Source organism: Podarcis vaucheri (genome assembly GCF_965113315.1).
Source record: "Podarcis vaucheri genome assembly, chromosome: 5".
Classification (NCBI taxonomy): domain Eukaryota; kingdom Metazoa; phylum Chordata; class Lepidosauria; order Squamata; family Lacertidae; genus Podarcis; species Podarcis vaucheri.
The window spans coordinates 59,763,579-59,789,655 of NC_138763.1; the positions used below are offsets into that span (position 1 = coordinate 59,763,579).

A 26,077-nucleotide genomic window follows, 5' to 3' on the forward strand; every position below is an offset into this window, starting at 1 on the left:
AAGGTAAGTGATAGGTATGGTAGCTTAAAAGTTCTGCTGTAAATATTCACTCTGGAGCACTGCAGGAAGGCTGGACCAGACTAAAGATTCACATTCAATCTGAAATTCTTATTTTATGCCAAGGGTGTGCTAGATGCAGAACAAAGTTATGGGATGGAGACTGCAGCATTAGGGACTGATAGCTGGAGTGGGGCAGATGTATGGCCTTGAGGTTTTTCCTGGAACCGTGGTGTATTTATGAAATAAATTAATAAAAAACACTCTGTTGTACTTTAGCCAGTTTGCTCCACATGGAATAATCCAAGCATTCCTTAGGATGCAGCCATGTGAATAAAGTAACTTCAAATCCAGTGCATCTTCGTTTACACCCCCTGCTCAAGACAGTATTTTCAATAAACGCAACGTCAGGCTTTTTCAGCCAGGACATGTGCCCAAATCACCTCTGGGAAGCAGAGACTGGAATCATGGATGCCCAGTCAGCCGATATTTCTTTCATGTATCTGTATCTATTTGAGTCAGTCCCTGTGATGGAAAATGGAATTGGTAACCATCACAACTGATTCTAACAAAGAGAGGAAAGGAAAAAGGACTGCCTCTTACCTACCTAGATTAAGACCAGGATAGTTCTGAAACTCCTGTTTTCATCTGCTCAATTGTGTATATAAAGGAGAGGATTCTGTAAGATGTTCCTCTCTTTCACTGTTCACCTTGCAAGATTAAGGAGAAAAGATGTATTAATTATAGAAAATTGTGCAGCACTACCTTTTTTGGATCTCTCTCTTTTTAATTGTGAAGCTCAAGTACAGTAATCTTTTTTTGTTAAGGATTGCTGTTATTACTGTCAAATGCTGAATGTATTAGGGAGGAAAACTAGAAAGCTCATTCCAGCATCTGTTGTATAGTTATATGCAAATATTGTGTGTTTGGCCTCAGGATAATTTTATGATGCATTTCACAGATGTGACTGACTGCTTTTTTTAAAACAACAACAACACTGCTACATTCATGTTGTTTTATATTCAGTTGTGTCCTTATTATAAGAGGAATAATTTAAATTTCCAGAGGCCTATATTTTAGATTTTGAAGAAAGCTAAGATATAATATTCAGAAATTCTCTATGGACCATGAAAGTACTGCTGAACAAAAACTCATGTGGTCCTCTGAAATTCTATTGATTCCCCCACCCTGGTAAGCTTTTACAACAGATTGGATTTTAGGAGTTTTCATTCCTACAGAGAAAAATAATTTGTTCCCGGGAGACTAACTTAATGTCAGCACTGTGTCATTGCCCCTAATAACTATGTTAAAAATGAAGTTTAATGGTGCTCATGGACACACTGTTTACCCAGAAGAGAATTAGCGTGCTAGCAAAATTTATATATTATTGCAAGGTTGCATATTTAACAATACACATTTATTTTAATACAGATGCACATCATTTCCACCTCTCTTGTGCATTTCCATGTTTTCTTGCTTAAAGCTAAGAAACCTAAACCAACCAGATTAATAGAAGCAAACTTTTCCCCCCTTGATATTGCTGCAGCTAGGAAGACACGGCGATGAGTTTTAAATGCCACATCAGAGTGTCCAGAATTAAACCTTTCTGTAAATTATTTCATTTGTTCCAGAAGGCAAAAAGTCCCATTTAATTAGTTTAAATTGCTAATTAAGTTAATTGGTGGCTTCACAAAAATGTGACGAAATGCCATGGCATCCCCCCACCCCACCCCAAAGATATGAATACATTCCTTTGCATGATTCCCATCCACAGGCTTTGCCCAAAAGCAAGGGGAAGTGAATCAACCAAGCAGTGCAGCAGTGGCCATTTCCAGCACCAACTGCATGGAGCGTGCTCCACGTGGAGAACCATTTGAGCAGGAAGAACTTCAAATAAATGCTTAAGTAAAGAGGTGGTTATCTGGTATGGCGAAAGCCCAGTGCAGTTCAGTGCCTGTCATGGTGCTGCCTTGGCAGCAATACCTCAATGGCTTCCTCCACCTGAGGCAGCTGCTTCTCTCTGCCTCGTGGATGGACCGGGCCTGTCAAGGAGACTGACGGCACTAGCTCTCCCCACTGATTCAATCTCTTGGTCTCCAAGGAAGAAAAGGTGAATGCTTTCTTCAAACCTCTACTCCTCCTCAATGCGAGGTGTTGCCAGAGTTCTCTCCTTATTGTAAGCTTCATATTTTTGCCTGTGACTGAGAGAGCGCATGCACAGTATGGGAAGGGCTTTCTGATAGGTAGGGAGTTAACACTCCTTTGCCTACACCCTGGCTGAGGTTTGCATTCAGTTGGTTTATTTGAACCAGGATCTATTCCAGGGCCAAATTAGACCCTGAGGCCACCAGTTGCCTTTTTCCAACCAGTGCACCAGACTCTTTCCACTAACATAAGCAAAATAACAGCCCCAAAGTCCTAAATCATGCGGTTTTCAATGTAAATGACAATAGTGCAACATTTTTCATGATTGCCCAGTCCACCAACATGTTGATATTGCTTTAGCAGATATATTCTGTGATAATTTTCTGAAGTGGGCTGCATCACTTACGTCACATTCCATCATTTATCATATTTTTAACCCGTAAAAGTCAGGAATGACCCTGCAGCAAATACATTAGGAAAGCTAGCTTCTCTTGTGGCTTATCTTTCCCTGGTCAAAAATAACACAACTGTGGTTCCCTGTATTTAATTGCCATATGGAAGATAGCTGGAAGTTGCTCTTTGGTGATTAACAAAAAATATGCTTCCTTAGTTCTAATCAAAGTGGCAATTTTAATGTTTATTTTTTTCTGCTGCCAAGGACAAATCCATATGGGCTATAAATACCCGTGGCTACAGTTGAAATATTGTGCTTCTTTGGTCTTTTCCTTCAAAAGTGCCAAGAGAAGCAGCAGCTGTGTGCTGCTAAATGTCAAGAAAACAAATTTTATTCAGGATTTCATCCTGACAAGATTCATTGAATTTGTATAAAATGCAGTTCAGTTATATTGTCTTCCATACTTGTAAATCTTCTAATTTAGATGGATGTTCAGCGATGTGGGGGGGGATCTGTTTTTAATCAGTATTATGGTTTAATTATGAATTATTAAGCAGAAGCCTCTTAGCTTGATTGCTGTGGAGAATATCAAACTCCAAAAATGTGTATCTTGGTAAAAGATTTCAACCCCCACCCACTTTTAAGTTTGAGGGAGAAGAGACTAATAGGAGGTCTATAGATTTGGGAATGAAATATCACTCTTAAAACATTTTAAAGGTCAGTCACATCTCCACATTACGTGCTAATTATGTAATCTTACCTTGGCATGGGTATTTTTTGACAGCAGCCCTGCACATAAATGATTATTTTCAATTATAAAAAAGGAATAATTTTGCCTTTTCTCATCTCTATCTCTCCCTCTTCTAAAATATTGGAAAACCAATTTCTGATTAGAAATTTAGGTTTAGCATTGAATACATAGTTTTCTACGTTTTATTAACAAATACTGATGTGCACAAAATGCAGTAGAGTATTTTGTTTTGTTTTTCAGTGTGGTGCAAAGGGTCATAAATAGCATTTGTTAACCAGAAGCAGGCTTTGTTTCTTTACTATTTATTCTCTGGAAATCAGTTGGAGCTGACATTAATAGTGTAGCTTGAGCGTCGGCATTCATCAGCATGCTAATTTAAGGCGTGGTATGCCTTGGTATTCTTTTGAGCATAATGTAAATGGAATATTTATTCATCCTGATTAATTTAGCTGTGCATCTCAAATATGATGACTCCATTTATTTTAAAAGACAAAGAACTGAACAAGAACATGCCCAAACTGTAAATATCTGGGTGTTTGTGGGGTTTTTTTGACTAACCACATTAGCAACTGCACAGACTTGCACAAACTCATTTTCCCCCTAAGAGTCACTGGAGGCAAAAGTGCATGTTCTTGTATAGTTTTCAAAGGCGTTACAATTCCACAGCACCTTATATGTTAAGATGAAATTCCTGTTTTGCTCCTTTTTTGTTCTTTTGAGACCAGAAAATTAATGGAAATATAAATTTCTGTTTCAGATTCCATTCCTGACAGAAGGTATCCGAATTCATGGCGATAAAGTCACAGAAGCACTTAGGCCATTTCATGAGAGGATGGAAGCCTGTTTTAAGCAACTGAAAGAAAAAGTTGAAAAGCAGTATGGTGTCAGGAGTCTTGTAAGTAGTTCTCATAAAATATCGGTTTTAGAATGGGAAATGTAAATAATGTTAAACCTTTTGTTTCCCTGTAGATTCTGCACTATTATAGGGGCTCTGAGGCAGAATAGGTCTCGATCCTCTCAGATTTCCCAGTTCCATTTCTATTTAATATGACAAAATCAATGGCACAGTCAAGTGAAATTCAGTGTTTTATTAAAATGTCCATAAAAGTAAGACAGAAGTTGTGAACAGGCTTTCACACAGGTGTACCTAACATAAGCAGAGCCATAATGGACTTTGTCCAGCATCCTGTTCACCCAGCGGCCAAACAGATGATTATGGGAGACCTGAAAGTAGGGCATGAACACAACTGCTTTCCTTCCACTTGCACATACTGCCTCTGAGGTAGGCAATACACAGCCCGTATGACTAGAAGCCGTTGATAGTTTTACCCTCCGTGGATTGGTCTAAACTCATTACTACAACCACAAATTCCATAGTTTAACACACTGCACTGTGTGAAGAAGCACTTACTTTGTTTCCCCTGAATCTTCCAACATTCAGCTTTAGTGGATGGCCTAAATTCTAGTATTTCGAGAGTATCAAAACAACTCAATTAAAGATTTGGCGATAGCCATGTCATGGTAATCCATGCAAAACAACAGAGGCCCGTAAAACCTTAACATCTTTTCAGTTTATTGTGGCATAAATGTTCCTGGGTTAGGACAGTCTTTAGTCTGATAAAGTCTTTAATTGGCAGGCGTATGTATATGTTTACATTATATATTTACATTTAAATGGGTCAGAAGAGAAATATATACATAGTGGGACCAAAAGACCAATAGTAAGCAATAGATTTGTCATATTTCTGTGCTGAGCCAAATCTATTCAACAGGGCTAGGCAATGTGTAGCCCTCCAAATGTTGTTGGTTTCCAACTCCTATCAGCCCCAGGCAGCAAGGCCAGTCATCAGGGATGCTGGGAGTTGTTGTCCAGTGACATCTGATGCCCCCAGGTTCCCCTGGGTAAGTTCAGAGCAGAAGCATCTCACAGTGTGGGGTGAAGCTGTTATGCTAGCCTCCCATCGGAGGGAGATGGGAAGGCTGCAAGGAGGTCAGGGCAAGAGCATGTCAACCTTCCCGCTGCCTTATCCATGTCCCTTCCAGACACTTGTCTGCTGGGAAGCTAGCATAACATTAAGAAATGGACAATTACGTTCTGTAGTGAGATAGGTAACCCCAATTTCAGCTGGGTCCAAATAAATAAATAATGGTTAAGCAATTTCATGCTGGAATGTTCCTTTGAAGTTTCTTCGTTGAAGGATAGTTTGAAGTCAGGAGTGCTTGCAGGAGACATTTCAGTATTCTGTGAAAAGATTAGTATACATAACAACATTTTCAAGTATTTAAGAGTGACCAAATATAAACCCTAAGAGGTAACCAGAAACATTAGATTTTACAGTATACTTTCCAGGTTCACTGTGAGAGACCTGCTTGGTTTAAAATCAAGACTGTATGCATTTTTTTACAATTTTGTCATGAGATTAAATCCTCAGGTGGTATCTGACACCTTTTTGAAGCATCCGCCCTTTGAAGTCAAAGGCAGGTATCAAGGAATAAAATTTGTGAAATATCATTTCCAGGGAGTTAGCATTATATCGGCATCAGGCCTATTTGAGTGGCTTTATTGCTTTTATGCTTTGGGTGTTAACTAAGTAAAACTCCTTATATTGGTCTTGGATGTTTTGTTTGGAATAGCTGCATATTTGAAATGGAATTTATAATGCACTAAAAACCAACAACATAGAAGTGCTCATATAATTTATTCCCCCTTCCACACTTTATGATGAAACAAATATATATGCACTCCAAAATTTCTCAGAAAATGTATAACTGTAAATCTTGAGTGTACAAGCTCAATATTGCTCTCTCTGCTTTTGTCATTGTGACATATGTTGTGTATTTGGTCCCACACAGAGGAGTAGATTTTTCAAGCTTTATTAACCACACAAATCATGTATGAACACTGAAGCTAGGCAGAATAATGAGACCCTCCTGTCATTTAAGAGATACGTTATCGTCACAATTGGTATAATTTGTGTCCAAGTATGCAATTAGAAATTGCTTAAGTCTCACTAATATCTTGCTACACACATCTTGATTGTATAGTTTTGTTTCTTTTCTTTTTTGAAAATGGAAAAACAGCTTCCCTTATAGCGGTATCAGCCATGCTGGATGGGCTGCTTATCAAAATTGGAAACCCATTTCTATTACGTATTCTTTAAATATAGAGCTCAATTCATTACTGTGCATAATTCATAGTGAGTAGAGCAGTCAACAATTTTTAATCTTATTAAAACCTACATAACCTTTGGAGTGCCACCTCAGGTGGCAGATACAGGTCCGAGCAATGCAGTGCTTGCTGCCACTGCCACTGCCACCTGCCACAGGTGAGGGGGAGGGCAGCAAAGCTAGCAGTAAGGCCTGGAGCTGCCATCTGAAGTGACTGCTCCTCTCTGGCCTCCTTTTCTCTCCCCCTCCCCCCCGGGCCATCTCCAGGTAGCTGTGGAGAGGAGGGAAGGAAGAGGCAGGAGGCTGCCTCAAGTGGCAATGTGTCCTGGGCCAGCCCTACATTATGTTGGAATATCTCTCTTTCTTACAACTTGAAAACATTGGAAAAGCCATGAGACAGCAGATAAAATTACTGCCCTAGATGATAATGTGCTCCCCGTGAGAAGAGAGACGTTGATATAAGCCCTGTTTATATGTCACTTGTTTCAGTAGAACATTTTAACATATTCTGGTATTTGACTGCTATGCTTATATCCAGATATTATCTTCTCAGCCTCACACAGATCTGCAGCTCAGCTCTGTCAGAACGTATAGTGTTTTATCACTTCTGTCTGTCTTCGTGCAGCACCAGCCTCCTACTAGTTGGCAGGGTGGAAAATCTACCTGTGATCAAACAGCATGGGGTTCCTATTTTTGTTGGCAGAATTCAATTATTTTGTGCATATATTAGTTATTAATGGGTAACAAACCTTGAATAAATATTCAGAACTGTAAATTCTGCCTTTCTTGTTTCTTCCATCTGTGAAACTAGATTTGTGTGCCTCAGTACTAATATGTGTGCTTCTGTAAAGTCATTTATTTTGCCGGATTGACTGGGGTTCTCCCTGTGAGGTAGTAAGAATTGGGTGTTGGTGGTGTACCAGACTCCCTACAGGGTGAGAGCCTGATGGTGAGGAAGAGATAAATCTCCATATTTGGGGGGGGGGGCAAGTTGTGGATTTAGGAGTAGTTGTTGGTTTTCTTGGTTTTGAATGTAGAATTCATATTGTATTTCTTATATTGATTCCTTTTTGTTGAAATATATAAACCACTTAGAGAGTTTTGCTGAAATAGAAAGTGGTATATAAATTAACTAGATAAAATAAATAAACATCTTTATCTATTTCAGTTGTTCAAAGCAGACTTGGCTAACTTTTGGGCCTTCACGTGTTGCTGCACTACAGTTCCCATCATCCCTGATCATTGCCCACACTGGCTGTAGTTGATGAGAGTTGTAGTTCAGCAACATCTGAACCAGGCTAGCCACTCTGATTAAAAGGCTACATATACATGTGAAGGAATGATAGCATTATCATTTCTGTGGCCTTGAATAATATAATTTTCTTTCAAAATACCTTTCCTCAAGAAAAACCTATTCATTCTTCTGAATGAAATGAATGACACCTAAATAAAAGTGCATCTTTTATAACATTCATGTATTTGGAAGTGTTCTGGCAACAAAAGAACGATACTTGCTCTTTCTGTAGCCCTCAAGCCTGGATGACAGACGAGGTAGTCGGCCAAGGTCCATGGTTAGATCATTCACGATGCCTTCATCTTCAAGGCCACTGTCTGTTGCTTCAGTTTCCTCCATTTCATCTGACAGCGCACCTTCGAGACCAGGCTCTGATGGGTACGTGTGGTCTACTGCATGCATACTCTGTAGCATTTTCCTCTACTAGCTCATACTCCTAAGGTTCATAAATATGCCTGCTTCACATTTTCTTTGGGCTTTTTGATCCATATATTAAAATTTTCAAGTAGGTTTTTTTAAAAAAAAATCTTGTGTTGAGATATTAGCAATAAAATTCCTTAGTCTGAGAATTTACCACTCTCTTCTATTTACTTAAAGTATTGAAGTTAAGATTTCATCAAGGCCAGTTTATGAGACTGAACATTGGTGTCAAACTTATTAAGAATCCCTGCAGTTCTTGACACTTACAATGCTAATTGCAATGTTCATTTTAAAAAAGCTTTGGAATGCTTCACAATGTTTCTGACATGTGAAGTCAGGTATTCTAACATTCTTTGCAGTTGCTCTTGAAAGCTGAGAGAGAGGGCATTACAAAGAGCTGAGATACCTTGTGACTTGAGAGGGCACTTAGAAGTAGAGCCTCTCGTCTCCTGTGATTTTTCATTCCTACAGGGTCACACAACAGCCAATAGCCATTTGCAGAGAGAAGTGACAGTTGGCTATGCAGATACGCCTGCATGTTGAGAGAGAACCATGCCCTGCATCGGTCAACCGTATACATGTCTGCTACCTTTGACATGTGATACACATTTACAAAGACATATGGTGGCTGTACAAATATTTTCAGTTGTTCTTTACTTCGACATTCACACAAGCACAGTTTCATAGACTTAGGTTTCTACCAGCCAAACTACCAGCTTTGGGAGGGTGGGGGGAGCTTAAAATGACCCTGATCATTCTTCTAATGCATAAGGGCCCTTGCCAGTTTCCTGCTGGAAACCACTCCCCCAAACCCAGCTGCTGTTTGCTCCTGAAGCTAACAGCAACTCTGGTGGCAAACAGCAGTAGGTGGGAGGTTTCTTGCAGGCAGCTACCATGCACCTCTGCTATGAATCGGGATCACTTTCCAGATAGAGATGCCACAACTTCTAGCTTCCCCAAAAGAAAAGCAGACAGTGTAAATAAATATAACATATACTTTGGCCCTGAGAGGTTATAAACTACAGGTGTATTAAAAAATCCATACAGGTGTTTTTCACTTCATAAAGTGTATTGAATTGTGAATTTGAATTGAGTGCCGAAGCTGCATTCCTATACATACTTAACTGGAAGGTAAGTCTCATTTAACACAATGACACCTACCTATTGAGTAGATGTTTATAGAATTGTACTGTTAGTCTACTACATGAATTGTTAGGGCTGTTCCGTAATAGTTTGCGGTAAATTTTGATCAATAGCCAAAATGAATTAGTTGTTCTGTCACCCCCATTATAGTATCATTAAGTTTGACTGGTTGATGAAGGGATGGAGCACTAAAGTGGTGCTGCACCTAAAGATGTAGTGATTGGTACTGATATAGTGATGGCAAATGTTTATACCCTTCAGGTTTGTGCTTGAGCCTCTTCTACCAAAGAAGATGCATTCTCGATCACAAGACAAGTTGGACAAGGATGATCCGGATAAAGAAAAGAAGGAGAAGAAGAAAGAAAAGAGGAACAGCAAGCATCAAGAGATATTTGAAAAGGAATTCAAGTCGACAGATATCTCTTTGCAACAGTCTGAAGCAGTGATACTTTCAGAAACGGTAATGGTAACTGGCCTATGTGTAAAATGATAATAGCTTCAACACACCTAAACACAACGAACATTGCAGGGAAATGATGGTGTGCTTGACACTATTGCTGGAGCAGTATCCAGTTTAAGAAAGTAAATTCCACATTTCAAATACCGTATTTTTCGCTCTATAGGACGCACTTTTTCCCCTTCAAAAATGAAGGGGAAATGTGTGTGCGTCCTATGGAGCGAAGACGCCATAGCCCCGCGACCCTCTCCTGGCTGGAGAGGTGACATGCGGCTATGGCAGGAGCCTCTTTAGCTGCGCCTTTCCGCTGCTCCCCGACCTGCTCTTTGGGGCTGTTGGTGGGCTTCCCCCCGCCAGCCCCAAAGAGCAGGTCGAAAGGAACCTGAAGCCTGGAGAGCGAGAGGGGTTGGTGCGCTTCCAAGGTAGCCGCCTGAAGGCGACTGAACGGCACCTTGTTTTAGAGGGGGAAAACAAGAGGGGCGAAATTCTCCCCCTCTCTGCACAGCGCCTCCTGCCGCTTCGCTGAAGGGGCACTGGGCAAAGAGGGGGAGATTTTTTTTTCTTGTTCTCCCCCTCTAAAACAAGGTTCGTCCTATTGTCCGGTACGTCCTATGGTGCGAAAAATACGGTACTTGCAGTCTGTTTGGCAAGCGACATAACGTTCAGGCAAACTTTAAATGCTTTGGAGTTAAAAGGTGGCAGATTTATTCTGGCATGTAGCTGAAAGAAAATGCTCTGAAAAGGTTAATTAATCAAACTACATTTACAGATGCTCACTGTCTTTAGGGGCATCAGTAATATAATGCCAAGTAGTATAGGGATAAAAACACAGCTTTCATTAAATTGTTTTACTTGGAAGAAGACTACTTTCTATAAATGATACATTAAAAGGTGAGGCATCCATCTCAGATGCTGGGGCAGAGAATGGAAGTGAGATGGCAAACGATAGTGGCATGTGGGCCACACTGTCTGCCCTACAATCTCTTAACTAGATTACTAGGAGGGCACTATCCCATAACTAGGGTTGAAATAAGCTGCAGCTGTCAGTCTGGTCAGCTTCTGCATATAGAATGGGAGAGCTGTTATCTTTTCCTTGGACCAGGCAGCAAAATGTCTTGGGCTGCCCCGTTGACATGCTAAAATTCCTCATCTCAGCAGCTCTCAGCAGTACAGTAAATTTATAGACACAGTCTGCCAGTGGTTAGAATCTACCCTTCCAGTTTTTCATCAGTATTTTTAATGAATTGTCATCAATTTATTTAATCTTAGAGAAGTCCTCAGTTCTTGAAATACATAATAAGGAAGCTTTCTTAGCTATGCACTTGGTAAATCACCATGGTAATTTAACTGGGGGATTAAAAACAGAGATATAAACTTTACGAAGAGAAAATTGTTCGTAATTAAAGCGTTCCTGCATGCTTCTGATCTGTTCTACAAAGACTATTTAAATGCTTCAGTATTTACAATTATCAACAATAGTTCTTTAGATTTGTTGTGTAGATCCTTTCTACATAGCAGACCAACTTCTTTGACATGACCTCTCATTCTTCATTCATTCATTCCAGAGGCTGAGGCTCAGACTAGTTCGAAGTATTAAAACAAGACTGTGAGAAAGTGTGTCAAACATCAGCATAATTGGCTGAACATATTGATTCAAGGACAAGTAGTATTATTAGTCCCTTGTATTTTTTTTTAAATTAGGCTAAAATAATAAAAATCGTATTTTTATTCTGGATTCACTGAGATTCCTATATAACTGGGGAAGTGCTCTTTGTAGAAAAACATTAATTAACATAAGTAACCATGAAAATTATACAAATGGTTTAAAGCCTGTGTCCTGAAATAGAAAGCAATTTAGTTTGTTTATAGGGCTAGAAAAAACTTCCTGCCTAGAGCAGTGAAAGGTACTTTCCAACATTCCTTTGCTAACAGCAGTTTCCTGTATTTTTTCTTTACCAAAGCAGACCTACCTAGGCAAGCTTGGAGACTTAAGTACATGAAAATGCTCTGAATTGTGTAGGCAAGAGAATAGAATAGATGACTTCCTCTAAGGCAGTGTCTCTCAAACAGTGGGCCACAGTGCTACAGCCTGCCCACGGCCTTCTCACTTTACTGCCCCAACCCCTAGCCCAGACCTTTTAGTTGGGCCAATATCAGCACCACCATTTCCTTGTATACTGAGTAAAGGTGGCCGAGAGACAGAGAATTTCAGGTGAGCAGGAGGGAAGGAAAGTCTCCTTCCTCTAGAAAGTGAGACAGAAGGTTAACTGGGAATTAAAAGCAAGAAAAGGTGTTACAGGAGGAAGAAGTAAGTGTAAAGGCGCCAGGGAGCAGGGATGAAATAAACAAGCAGTTTGAGGGGTGAGGAAAAGGGCACATGTTGAATGTGAGAAGGCAATAGCAAGTCAGTAAAATTTCTTTGAGAAATGTGGGCCTTGGAAGGAAAAAAAGTTAAATGAAGAATTATTCTTGAGGTACATCCTCAGACTCCATAAATTCTGCCTAAAATGGGGGAGTCATTAGCTCTAGAACAAATTGCTTGAGGAAAGCTGAGGTATGGCACTCATTGCCATAAAGAAAAAACTGCAGCAAAGAATTTAGCAATTTCCAAAGATGGTTTAGAGATCAGCAGAAAAGGTTGTTAGTCATTGCCAGATGATTGTACTAAACTCTGTCTTCATTTGCTACCATTTTGTGACTGGTGGTCCACAATAATTTTCAGCTCTTTAAAGTGTGCCCTTGGGGTAGAAGGTTTGAGAATCCCTGCTGTAGACCATAAAAGTCCATTCTTACAGTGCTCCCTGCTCAAAGTGACTTGGCTTTAAGTGACAGAACACAAAATCATCTGCAACAATATTCAGCGATATGAAAGCCACAAGAGTCTTCTAAGTACATTTCTATTGTGTATGGATCATTACCCCTCTGCAGTTACTTTTGAGGAGTTTTATGGTTCACTAGGCACAGGAAGTTAGTTCAGTATCTCTAAGAATAAAGAAATCCTATCAACAACTAGAAATATTAGTATTTTAAGAAGAAAAAGAAATATGTGTGTTATGATGGTAAGATATGGTTCCACCAAGCATATTTTGCACTGTGGCCTGTGCTTTGAGAAATACTCTAAATATAGTAATATGTTCTAGCAGAAAATTCTCATGAAAACAATCTAGTGTATATAAAACAAAAATCTAGTGGTGTAAGTGGTATATCTTTTAGTTTTCCTAAAGGTTATAACAAGGTGTAAAGAGGAATAGCCAACTGCCATTTTGTTAAATAAAACCTGGAAACACCTAAAAAGTATGTTTTTTAAAAATTGACTGTACATTCAAGGCCACAAAAACAGCGTTTAAGAAAGAACAAGCCAAGGATATATTTTACAAGAATACTGCATTGAGACAAAAACCGTTTCTTCCTTATCGCTGTGTTGTTACATTATGAACATATTTATCACAAGGTCAACGGCTCACTAAGAAATCTTTCCTCCAGCAGCTGTGCTGTAAGAACAAATTATATATCCTTGGACTGTGTGATGTATGTGTGGAAGGTATACTTCAAATTGAGTCTTGCTTGCTTTTTTTTTTTTTAACCAAATGCAGATCAGTCCATTGAGACCACAAAGACCAAAGAGCCAAGTTATTAACATCATGGGGAGTGAAAAACGTTTCTCTGTTTCCCCATCACCGCCTTCTCAAACCATCCCTCCACCAGTCACTCCAAGGACCAAGCTTTCATTCAGTTTACAGTCCAGTAAGTCTGCTTTAACTGATTAATTACACTAACTTATCTTTTTACACTGCTATAATCCTACCCCGGGACCGTTGGGTGAAGGGCAGGTAAGAAATAGTAATTTACAAAATTTTTGTTTCTTTCTGATGTACTTGAACCAGTCAGGTCATATCATCATCATCATCAACTTCTTTATTCGACCGATAGTCAGAGTTAAAACATTACACAATAATTAAAAAAAACTATAACATCATAGGGGGTACATAAGTAAGGTAGGGACACAGTACTAGACCTCTCACAGATAACCCACGTCAAAGCATTCAGTTATACGTTTCCGACACTTGAGTGCCAGGAAAAGAAATTTAGCCACTGACAAGGTTGTTTTCCCAGAAGACTTATTTAGCAGATATGCTGTCTGCATTCCTCTTTGTCGGGAGCTGAGCTGGGGTAAGTATGGAGTTATAAGATACTGTCTTAAATCGTTGTAGAAGGGACAGCTCAATAAAATGTGCTCTGTGGATTCTACCTCACCCAATGCACAGTAGCATAATCTCTGGTCATACGGGACTCCTCCATATCTTCCCTTCAGGACCGCCGAGTCAAGAACATTCAGCCTAGCCGCAGTAAATAGTCTGCGGTATTCCACGTAGTGGATATCCGCCAGGTAGCGAGCTGGAGCAGCCCGATACAACTGCTCCCCCAGAAATAACCCAGGTTTCACACGGGCTATGTCCTCCTGTCTGGCAATATCCCTTAATCTTTGCGCGATCACCGCCTTTGCGTGGCTATACGTCATGGACTCTATATAAAGGGAGGACAACCCGCACTTCTGCACTTCCTCCACTATCTCCTCTTCCCATGGAGATTTAAAGTTATCCCTCAGAATCAAGGGGGCCAAACCCACCGGTCTGAAACAGAGCTTGAGCCATAGCCATAACTTCGCTTTCAGGGCCACATACCTAAAGGCTTGGCAACCGGTTTCCAGTCTCATGATCGCGCCTGCCACGGAGGGGGGGATCCTGAGTATGGCCCTGAGGAATTGGGTTTGGATAGATTCCAATTTTTCAAAGTCCCTACGTGAGCCCAAGGCAATGCCCACCAGCAGAAGAGGGAGGACTTTCATTTTAAAGAGTCGTAAGGCAACATTGACAGTTTGTGCCTGTTTCTTGGAGTACAGGGTTCTAATCACCAGGGCTGCTTTGGATGCGTTCGAGGCTATGTATTCTCTGTGCGCCAGGAAGGACCTATTTGATCTTACAACCTGACCCAGGTACTTGAAGCAACTGACCTGCTCTAAAGGAATACCATTGATTGACCATAAATTAGGTTTTGGTCGAGCAGCAAAGACCATTATTTTGGTCTTGGCATAATTTAATTGGAGCTCGTGTTGGGTCTCATATTCATGAAGAGCTCGAAGCATCCTCCTTAATCCGATGGGGGAAGTAGCTAATAGGGCGGCATCGTCCGCATACAGTAGGACATTTAAGGCTCGTCCTGCCAGTTTTGGTGGATGGAAATCAGCATTTGCCATATGCACCACTAGCGAATTAATATAGAAATTAAACAGGGCAGGGGCAAGCAAACAGCCCTGTCTTACCCCCCTAGTGGTGGCAACCGGATTGGAGACTAGCCCCTTACTATCTATCCTAATCCTCAAGAGGGTATTTGTATGCAAATTAATAATCAGCAAGAGAAGGCGGCGGTCGATAGATGTCGCTGCCAATTTTGTCCATAGCTGGTTCCTGGGAATTAGATCAAAGGCCTGCTTAAAGTCTATAAAGGCGACGTGGAGGGCTTTTAGGCCATTGCCAGCGTACTTGGTGGCCAAGTGATTTAGGATTAAGATTTGGTCTGTTGTTGATCTTCCAGGGCGGAAACCCGCCTGTTCCTCTGCGATGATATTGTTGCTTTCCATCCAGGTCGTTAATTTGTTAAGTAGAAATCTTGAATAGATCTTCCCGATAACATTTAGCAGGCTAATTGGTCTAAAATTGGCCGGGTCTGTGCGCGGCCCTTTCTTGTGAATTAACACAATCAGTGCAGAGTTCCAGCTTGGAGGAAATTGTGCTGTTTTGTTTATATAAGTAAAAAGAGCTGCTAGAGGTGGACACCACCAATCCTTATTGGCTTTAATAACATCTATGGAAATGAGATCGTCTCCGGGTGCCTTGCCCGCCTCAAATTGGCCTATAAGTGTTTCCACTTCAGAGCAGGTAACAGGATCCCACTCTGGCAAGGGGGCCAAATCTAACCTTCCTCCGCTGGGTGCGTGAGCTGCATATAAATCGGAGAAGAAGCTTTCCCAGGTGTCAGCTGAAATTTGGGGTTCTATCCTTGACAACGGTCTACCCAGGTATTTGGAAATTTGGTGCCAAAAGGAGGAGGGATTTCTATTTTCTGCAGCTTTTAGAAGGTTCTTCCAATCATTTCTTTCTGCCGCAAGCTTCTTTTCCTTTAATAGTGCTTTATACCTTCTCTTGAGGTTCATAAGGTGACTGCTAGGTGCGGGGTCATTTGATGCCCTATATGCCAAGAATTCGTTATATAGGTTGTTCTTGTAGTGCCTACATTCCTCGTCAAACCACTTTTTATGAGAGAAATGGTTACTATTCATTGCCGGGGTCTTAGCCAACGAGGGTTTTAGCAGTTCTACTAAATTATCATATATTGGCAGTGGCTCAACTGCCTGGATAAGGGAGTCCCTTGTCTCTTGCAATTGGTCAGACCAAAGGAGTTCATTAATCCGTTGAGCCATATTGTCGGTCCATTTTAAGGCAGTGGGCCTCATCTGAAGCTGGTTATTTGTAATAGGCACACAGGAATAGGTAGCCAATTCTCCATCCAGGATCAGAGAAAGTTCTAATGGAAAATGGTCACTTTCCAGCCTCGTTACTACCCTAAAGTTGGAAATTTTGGGAATTAGGTCTACTGATGTCCAAATAAAGTCTATGGTAGAGGCTCGGGAGCCTGACCAGAAAGTAAATTCGGCAGGGTAATCAGAACTGAGAGCTCCGTTTAAAAGGTGAAAATTAAGAGCCATCAAAGTTTGTCTACATTTAAAACCTGCGTATGTAGCAACACTGTCTTTAAAATTCCTGGGTAAAAGGTCTGAGGTTAAAATGGGTAGTGAGGGATATTTCTTATATTTAGCAAATAATGATTTATCAGAGTGAGACAATCGGCCATTGAAATCTCCTGCAACTAGGAAGGTGGCTTCAGGATATTTCTCTAGGAGAGTTTCAAGAGTCTGTTGAATTTCCCTCCATCTTTGGTCCACCAGGTTTTTCTTATAGATTGGGTGCAAATAAACATTAACCACCACGAACACTTCCTCCGCTGTTTGTAGCTTTACACCCAGCATGGATGACGACTGGATGTCGATTTGTTCCACCTGCAGGTTTAAGGCCAAAGAAACTAGGGTAGCCAACCCACCTTGTGGTCTGCCAGGTGATAGTAAATTCTGTTGTGCATTCAGGTAGAAGCCCTTATACCCTGATAGGGAGAAGCCCTCACAAGCCCAGGTCTCTTGCAGCAAAAGAATATGACTGCCTTTTATGTAGGCGACAAAGGATGGATCCATCAGCTTAGGTTTAATGCCAGCTACATTCCAGGATAAGAAAGTAAGTGATCTCCTGGTCACCCCTTCGAGTCATGCTGGGCCTTGCGGAACCAGCACGGCAGAATCCGCCTGGGAATGCATGCGGCGAGGGGGGACAATAGGCTGGAAGAAGGAAGTAATTGTAGCTTGCTTACCAGGCAATTTCCGAGCACCACTTACCGCAGCAGCAGCCATGGATTGAGGCTTAATTATTGGTAGCTGCAGGGATGGATTCTGGTGCACGGGAGTATCACTTAACGACAGGTCCATAGACTCTACATTTAAAGTATGCTCTAAGAATGAGGGGGGTGGGCCTTTTGGATCCGCGGATGCTGTAGGGAACATGCAGTGTAAGGCAGGTGGAAGGCATCCTTTTCGGTTTGCCTCCAAAAGAGCATCCAGTCTTGCCACAGCTTCCGAGTTTGACCAGAGGGTTGTCGAATCTTCCACTGTATCCTGCCCAGGCTTGACATCCCGAGGCCGTGTACAGCCAGGTTGCAGATCAAAGGTCGTTAAAGCAGGTACCACTTGGGCTTGTGTAGACTGATCTACAATTGGTGAGGAATTCATCTTATTTACATGAGCATGATCTTCTGAGTTACGGAGACAGAGTAGCAACTCGTCCAATCTGTCCATTATCTCTGTTCGCTCCCGTTTTGGCAATTGGGGGAAGGATAGAAGTAACTCACGCTCCGTAGAATTCTCCAGATGTATAGCCTTTGTCAGTGGAGGCAGGGGGGCGTCAATCCAGCTGATTAGATCTGCAGCCAGGGGAGTTGGGGTCGTGGCAATTAGCGGACCCTCAGACTTATCTGCTTTCTTTTTGAAGCAGTTTGGTAAGAGGGGGCAGATCTTGGTATTGGTAAAGACTCTTGTAGCAAGGATTCCATAGTTAATTAGAAGGCTTCTTGAGGACATAATAAGTGCAGGGAGCTTTTTGGTTTTAAAGGAGAGCAGCACTCTCTGCCTCTGAGGTCTGCTGCTAATATGATCAATATGCTTCAGGTCAATAGAGCTAGGGGTTACCCTCAGAAGCTCCGCTAGGTGTCTCCTTATATCACTCTTATAGTGCCAGTTTATCACCTTGCCTCTAAAGGGGCAAACCGTTAGGCAGATTTTGGTAGCTTGCAGCAGCAGTTTGTAAGGAGGTGCAGAGTGTTGTTCCTTCTTATTTTGCTCACCTTGCTCACTTTTCTGATTGCCAGCAGCTTGAGGAATTATACAGGAGGTATGAGGTAAAACGGGTGCTCTGGGCATTTGTAAGGGCTTCATCTCAGGTGGTACATCAGGGGAACTGTCTTTACCTGTTAGGGATACAAGCGAGATAATCTTCTCCAAGGATCCTCGGATGTCTTTTATGTATTTAAAGATGTAGTCCACTGTTCTAGCAACCAGGTCTAAAGTAGTCGAGTGTTCAAATAGTACCTCGTCAATGCAGCTTTCACGGGCTCTAGTGCAAACATTCGAGTGGATGCCAGTATTATTATTGCTTGAAGGTTTAGTAGGCAGGTTATCAAAAGGTTCTTTCACCCTGGTTTCCTCGTCATTAATCTCTGCTAGGAGTGTGAAAGAGTTTGAAACCGGGATATTAAAAATATCCTTTGTACTTTCAGATTCACTAATTTTTGTTTGTTTAGCAAGAGGCAGGCATCTCAGTTCCTCTGTGTCGTCTATATCTCTGGAATCTCTGGTACGTTTCCCAGTTCCTCTCCCACAAGCAGGGCTGTATAGTTGCTTAGTCATTTCTCTCTTCATGCAACCGCCCCAGTTTCAAGGTTAATGGTTGTCTCCCCGATAGAAAAAGGCGTCCTCCTACTTACTAATTTAAAACTAAAACTAAATACTAAAAACTAAAGTTAAAAGTTAAAAGGTTTCTATACTCATTAAAACAATGTTAAAAGATAAAACAGGGAGCTCACACTCACACTGACTAAGTGCCGTTCGCCATCTTGGACCACAGAGCCTAGCTCAGGTCATATCAGGAACTTGATATCTCTGAAATGTTTTATGATCAACTGGCTAATTAGGTTAACCAGAGAGTAAACCAGACTATGTCCATCATGATTCCTTTCACCTTTCTACTGTTGCTTTCATCAGGGCTGAGTAGGATATATTGTTAAGATCCTACTCGCATCAGTTCTAGCCACCATGACCAACAGTCAGCAGTGATGGGAGCTGGAACCCACCATCATCTAGAGAGCCACAATGTTCCCCACACTTGGCTGAAGTAAAGAATAATTGTGTGGCCTGTTAAAGGGGGAAATTTACTAAAGGTAAAGGTACCCCTGACCATTAGGTCCAGTCACAGACGACTCTGGGGTTGTGGCGCTCATCTCGCTTTACTGGCTGAGGGAGCCGACGTTTGTCTGCAGACAGTTTTTCCGGGTCATGTGGCCAGCATGACTAAGCTGCTTCTGGCAAACCAGAGCAGTGCACGGAAACGCCGTTTACCTTCCTGCCGGAGCGGGACCTATTTATCTACTTGCACTTTGACGTGCTTTCGAACTCCTAGGTTGGCAGGAGCTGGGACCGAGCAATGGGAGCTCACCCCATCACGGCAACCTTCTGATCGGCAAGCCCTAGGCTCTGTGGTTTAGACCACAGCGCCACCCATGTTCCTTAAAATTTACTATGTTAAATCCAGTAATTTCACCGTGTAGTGCATATAATTTTATATAAACGTCCTCTACAAATATTTACTTAGAATATTATTTAGTTAATTTTGCCACAGCATTCTGCCAATAGAGTATAGGTCTTCAGACCCAACCCTCTAGTTAATGGTTTGGAGGCTCAGCCATGTGCTATAGACTTATACACTTTCTCCGCTGCTAGAAGGATCCTTTCCTTGTTTAGGGAGCCAGGCTATTAACTCAATGTTCCAGCATTTATTCAGCTTACTGTTCCACATCAGGATCAGAGCCTGTGTGTTTTTACTGAACAAATGAACAGCTACAATTGCTTCATACTCAGGCTGATTATTTTATACATAATTTTCAAAAAGGGTATGAATTTTTTTTGTATAAGTGTTTAATGAATCATCTTATTGCTTTAGCTATATGATATTTTTATAGTGCAAAGGCTATAGGAAAATCCTCCAGCTACTATAAAAATCTGTAGTGCAGAACAATGAATGAAGTCCTTTTACAAGTATTAAAGAAAGTAATTAGTATATGCTGTTTCTTAAACCATTATCTTTTACTGACTACTGCCTTCCAAGAAGTCCCCTGTAACAAAGAATATGGAACAACCACCTGTTCATATTCACTACAGCAGCAAACATTCTTCCAAACTGCTTTGTGATGGTAAAGGACCTTCCTCAGTACAAGTCGTTCTGAAGTTACGGGCACCTGAACCCTTCCCTTGACTGTTTATGTTTTAGGTTTCTTCTCGTGGGCTTGGATCTTAAGTTTTTGCTCCATGAATTTAATAAATTTCTGTTCATGAAAAGCAAAAACCACAGCAAGCAGGAGGAGTACCCCCCCCCCGCAGATTCATTCCCTAAGGCTTGCTGCACACCCCCAAAAGACCCAAATGGTCTCAGCCACTGGTGGCATTGCAGTTTCCTACACATGTCTTAAAGCGTAGCAAAGAAGTGCAATTAAGCTTTTTTGTGCTGCTTCTGAAGGACTTAAGGATGGTGCTTCTCTCAGGGAGAACGTTTTCATCCTAAAAAGTGCCTCCTTTGAGGAAGCATGACGCATTACTGTATTTACTTTGACATTTTGAAGGCACATGGTTGCATATTGCAACTCTGTTAATAATAATAATAAATCATCCACCAAAATCACTATGTGAAGGCCTCCCTAGGGAGATGAAGGTAGTTCCTGTATCCAGAAAGACACAGGTTTTCCATCTCAAATCTGCACAAACATGCCTGTGTGCATCTTGATTGTGCCAGAACATGAGCTCCACCATCCATTTGGCATAAATCAAGATTACGTACTCCGTTGGTGTGAGATTGTGTTCAGTTAAGTACCGTATTTTTTGCTCCATAAGACACACTTTTTCCCTCCTAAAAAGTAAGGGGAAATGTGTGTGAATGCAGGCAGGAGGCAGGCGGGAAAAGCCCCCAAGAGCCGCACACACGCTCCGTGCGGCTCTTGCGGGCTTTTCCCTGAGGAGGAGGAAGGGCAGCCCGTCTCTGACGGGCTGTCCTTCCTCCACCTCATGGAAAGGCCCGCAGGAGCCGCACACCCTTTAAAGAGTGCGCGGCTCTTGCTGGCTTTTGCGGGAAGTGGAAAAGCCCGCAGGAGCCGTGCACCCCTTAAAGAGCACACGGCTCTTGGGGGCTTTTCCCTGAGGAGGTAGAAGGGCTGCCCTTCTCCCTCCTCAGGGAAAAGCCCCCAAGAGCCACACACACACTCCACGCGCTCTTTAAAGGGAGCGCAGCTCTTGGGGGAGCCTTAGCCGCGCGCAACCTCTCCCGGGCAGGGGATGAAGGCTTCCCTTGCTTGGGAGAGGCTGCACGCAGCTATCCCATAAGCATGGAGAGCAAGCGGGATCGCTGCGCAGCGATCCCGCTTGCTGTCCTGGCTTATGGGATTCAGATTTTTTTTTCTCTTGCTTTCCTCTTCCAAAAACTAGGTGCATCTTATGGTCTAGTGCGTCTTATAGAGTGAAAAATACAGTAGTTCCTTAATTTTGCCAAATCTCTATAGTGGAGCTTCTTGAGACCCTAAGAACATGAGAGCCTTTGAAATTGTCCCCTTTTTTGCTTTGAGGCAAGAAAAAAAGACTAGAAAAGAATGAAAGTGAACCATTTTACTTAGTCGTTTATTTTTGTTATTGCCCACCACAAGACCTTCAGCTAACAGTTGGTGACTGGCCGAAGGTCAACCAGGAATTTGAACCAGGGTCACCATGCACAACATTTACAATATCATTTGTTACTAATTTTGCTCTTGCTCTGACAGAATTTTGCACTTTGGAGGTGATTCAAAGTTACAGAATTATTTCAAGAAGTATAGTAAAGGAAAATCCCACAGTGTGGGCATACAGATTTAAAACAAGAGTACTGCGATACAATCAATTTTTGAAGGACACTAAGTTGTCAGCTTATTTTGTAGTTAATTTCATAAAATAATGTTTTGTGTTCTGTTTGTAAGTATTTCAAGCTATTTAAACAATGAATGACCCCTCACTTAATTACAGTAAGTTCCTAACATTTTAATAAATATATGTGCCTAATGTGTGCATTTAAATCCTGAAAGATTGTGTGGAAGAGTAAATAAAGGTATATTTGATTTGGAAACATTGGAAAATATTGGAAAATTTAACATTGTTGAATTTTCAACAATAGTTACAGGAAAATGCCCAAGAAGCGACAACAGAAATGATGCTTCTGCTAATAATATGCATGGGCAAGTCACAAGTAAAGTCACTTTCTGAAATGCTGGTGTTCTGAAACAGTTGACATCTGGAAACCCTGATTAGCATTGTCCTGTGACAATGACTCTCCCTTCTTTTGATTATATGAGACGTGATATGACAACACATTCTTGCTGGTATGTGAATCCAAAAATTGCATCAGTAGGTGCACCTGTGCACTCCATTTTGTTGTATTAATCATTATTTCATATTATTTTAAAATGAGTTACCTTTAAAATGAGTTACCTTTCTGCTTGCCAATCAGAAGGTTGGTGGTTCAAATCCCAGCAACGGGGTGAGCTCCCGTTGCTCAGTCCCAGCTCCTGTCAACCTAGCAGTTCGAAAGCACGCCAAAAAAAGAGGTGCAAGTAGATAAATAGGTACCACTCCGGCGGGAAGGTAAGCGACGTTTCCGTGCACTGCTCTGGTTTCGGTGTTCCATTGTGCCATAAGCGGCTTAGTTATGCTGGCCACATGACTCGGAAAAACTGTCTGTGGACAAATGCCGGCTCCCTCGGCCTGTAAAGCGAGATGAGCGCCACAACCCCAGAGTCGTCTGCGAATGGACTTAACTGTCAGGGGTCCTTTACCTTTTTTACGTTTCTGAAAAAAGAAAAAAAAGTCCGCTGACAATTTTAAGCTTTTAAAACAATGAGATGTGCATGCAACTTTTGCTAGGAATTTGAAGGCTGACTTCAATGACTGTGAGATATGTGTTTATTTTCAGATCTGGAACTAAATGGCATGAATAGCTTGGAAATGGCAGACATTCCTCCTCCATTGCCTCTGAAAGGCAGCATGGCAGATTATGGAAATCTCATGGAAAGTCATGAATCTCTTAGCCCTGCCACATCCCCACCTGTACCTCAAAGAGTAAGTTTTATAACTGGAAGTGACTTTCTTCAAAGCAAGTCTACATAATGTGTACTTCTGTGGTCAGTAATTATTTTCATGGAGAATAATAGAATCATAGAATTGTAGCATTGGATGGGATCCTGGGGGGTCATATAATCCAACCCCTTGTGATGCAGGAATCTCAATGCACAGTCCCCTATCCAGTTTGAAACCATTCTTGATCCTATTTAGCTTTGCAAATGTGCTAGCCGTTCTATTGCTGCACCACTAGGAGGTCCACATAAAGGAGAGGACTTTAAGAATAGTCTCTAAGCTGTGTACTTGCAAGGTTAAAAAAATTGGATTAAAAATCAGTTAAAAATAACCATAAAACATATTTAAAATGCCTGCTGAAATAAGATAAGGTCTTTACAGGGTGTCTTAAGTTCAACAGGGAAGGCCTCTGTCTGATTTCAGCTGGGAGAGAGTTCCACAAAATCACATTCACAAGACTAAGCACATGTCTCCTGGTGCACCAGATACATTGTCTGAGACATAAACTGTGACTCCCCAGAAGACTTTAGTGAATGGGCCAGGATATAAGGAACCAGGTGGTCTTTAAGGTGTCCTGCCCCCAAGTTGTGAAGGACTATATGCTAGCATATAGGCAGCCAGTGCAAGTTTTTAAGTGCTAGAGCTACGTGCTGGTTGCAGGCTGTCCTCACCCACTGTATTTTGCACTAACTGGAGCTTCTTGGCCAGACCCAATCGCAATCCCACACTGTGGATTGTATTGCAATAATCAAGTTGTGAGGTTAACAATGCATGAATCATTGGGACAGGTCTATCCCAGACCAAGAATGGCCATAGCTGGTGGATGGAGTCAGAACAGCAGCTACCGTATTTTTCGACCTATAGGACGCACCGGCCCATAGGACGCACCTAGTAGTATTTTTTTGGGGGGGGAATAAAGAAAAAACATTTTATTCCCCCCCCCCCGGCGCAGGGCTGGGGCAGGGGAAGCCCGAACTTCCCCCAACCCCAGCCCCCAGAACAGGCTGCTATCCGCAAGCCTTCCCCCACCAGCCCCGACAAACTCTGGGAGTATTCCCCACCTCCCGCAGAAGCCACACACTCTTTAAAGGGGCTGCGCGGCTTCTATTGGCTCTTCTAGCTTGGGGATGGCTGCGCGGAAAGCCTCTGCAGGGCAGCGGGGGGCCTTCACCCCGCTGTCCTGCAGAGGCTAACAAGGCTGTTCCTAAGCCAGAATTCCCCCACCTCCTGCAAAACCGGCAGGAGCCGTGCGTTCTTTAAAAGGGCTGCACGGCTTCTCCTGGCTTTTCTGGGAGGTGGGGGGATTCCCTCACCACTTGCAAAAAGCCTGCAGAAGCCGCACAACCCCTTTAAAGAGCGTGGGGCTTCTCTTGGCTTTTCTGGGAGGTGGGGGAATTCCCCCACCTCCCTGAAAAGCCCGCAGGCTGCCATCCTCAAGGCCTGGGAGCCTGTGGGAAGTCGCGTCAGGTTCCCAAGGCTTGCGGATAGCTTCCTGAAGCCTGCATTCACCCCATAGGACACACACACATTTCCCCTTCATTTTTGGAGGGGGAAAGTGCGTCCTATAGGGTGAAAAATACGGTAATCTGCACTCTCCAAAGTCCGCACCCACTTGTCCCTTCATCTGCTTCTGGGTTGTAGATTAGGGAAGCATCTGGTGTTTTCAGGACCATGGCTTTCCTTTTTCTGATCCCCGGTGAACTGCCACAGAAAATGTTTCCATTGGCAGAAGAGAATGCTAGGTGACTTGTATGTGAACGCAGATTAATCGGGTAGTGAAACCTATACATAAAAACAAAGTATTGTAAAACAGCCTGATAGAGGCTGTTAAAAAGACAGAGGAGAGTCCCAGCAGAAACTTAGATTTTATGTTTTCCCTATCTCATTTCAGGAGAGAAAATAAAGTATATTTCAGACAAGTTTAATATATGAGGCTTGTTTTGTAGGCATTCACTCACCAGTTTCCTAAAGGCAAGCAATTTTGCCACTCTATGTAATGGATTGCTGAAACATTTGAGCAAAAATTGTTGCTGGTGGTGAAAAGAAACTATTGTTTAACAATCTTAGATTTCTGTTTCTAACATCCTATCAAAGTCATTCGCAAACATTTGTCAAAATTTCTTCAACCTTTGACCTAAGCAAACAAGTTGTAACACAATCAAAATAGTAAGTCTGGAAATAGTAAGAGTGTGTGTGTGTGTGTGTGTGTGTGTGTGTGTGTGTGTGTGTATGTGTGTGTATAAAATTAGTAGGTTACTGTTTAAATCATACTTTTAACCCATATCAGATATTTAAAATATTGATACACTAATGTTCTTGTTCTTGAGAGCCAAAAGTGGTATTAGGAAAGACTGTGATAGAGCTCTTGAGGAGAAACTCTGTTTCCAGCTTCCACTTCCTTTAGCTGTGGATTTCTCCCCTTCATTTTATCCAGCTTATGCTTTAGTATGCAGGAGCTAGTTTTCCTTCTGCATAGGAAGCTGACTGGAGTCCCTAATGTAATTAAATTGACTCTCAACAGTGTTTCCTCTATTCATCTTCTAGCATATCATAGTATACAATTCTAGTTAGTCAGCCAATTGTACAAGGAGGCTGCAATTATCTATAAGTGTGTCAAATATCGCATACAACTATATTCCTCTGACATCTTCAGAACCCCAGTTACAAATGAGGAACTTTATTCATGCATTGATCACCTTGCATTAGACCGGCATGCTAATGGAATCATGTGG

At 41.9% G+C, this 26,077-nt stretch overlaps 1 protein-coding gene across 2 annotated transcripts in view; it reads left to right on the plus strand.

Moving 5' to 3' along the window:
* DOCK1 (dedicator of cytokinesis 1) overlaps positions 1–26,077 on the plus strand; it is a 361,394-nt gene that overhangs the window by 327,305 nt on the left and 8,012 nt on the right. For both annotated transcript variants that reach the window (XM_082222828.1, XM_082222829.1), the window contains exons 47-51: positions 4,045–4,182; positions 7,982–8,127; positions 9,574–9,772; positions 13,363–13,513; positions 23,185–23,330. In XM_082222828.1, coding sequence (XP_082078954.1) covers positions 4,045–4,182; positions 7,982–8,127; positions 9,574–9,772; positions 13,363–13,513; positions 23,185–23,330 — 780 coding nt within the window. The remainder of the gene's footprint in view (positions 1–4,044; positions 4,183–7,981; positions 8,128–9,573; positions 9,773–13,362; positions 13,514–23,184; positions 23,331–26,077) is intronic.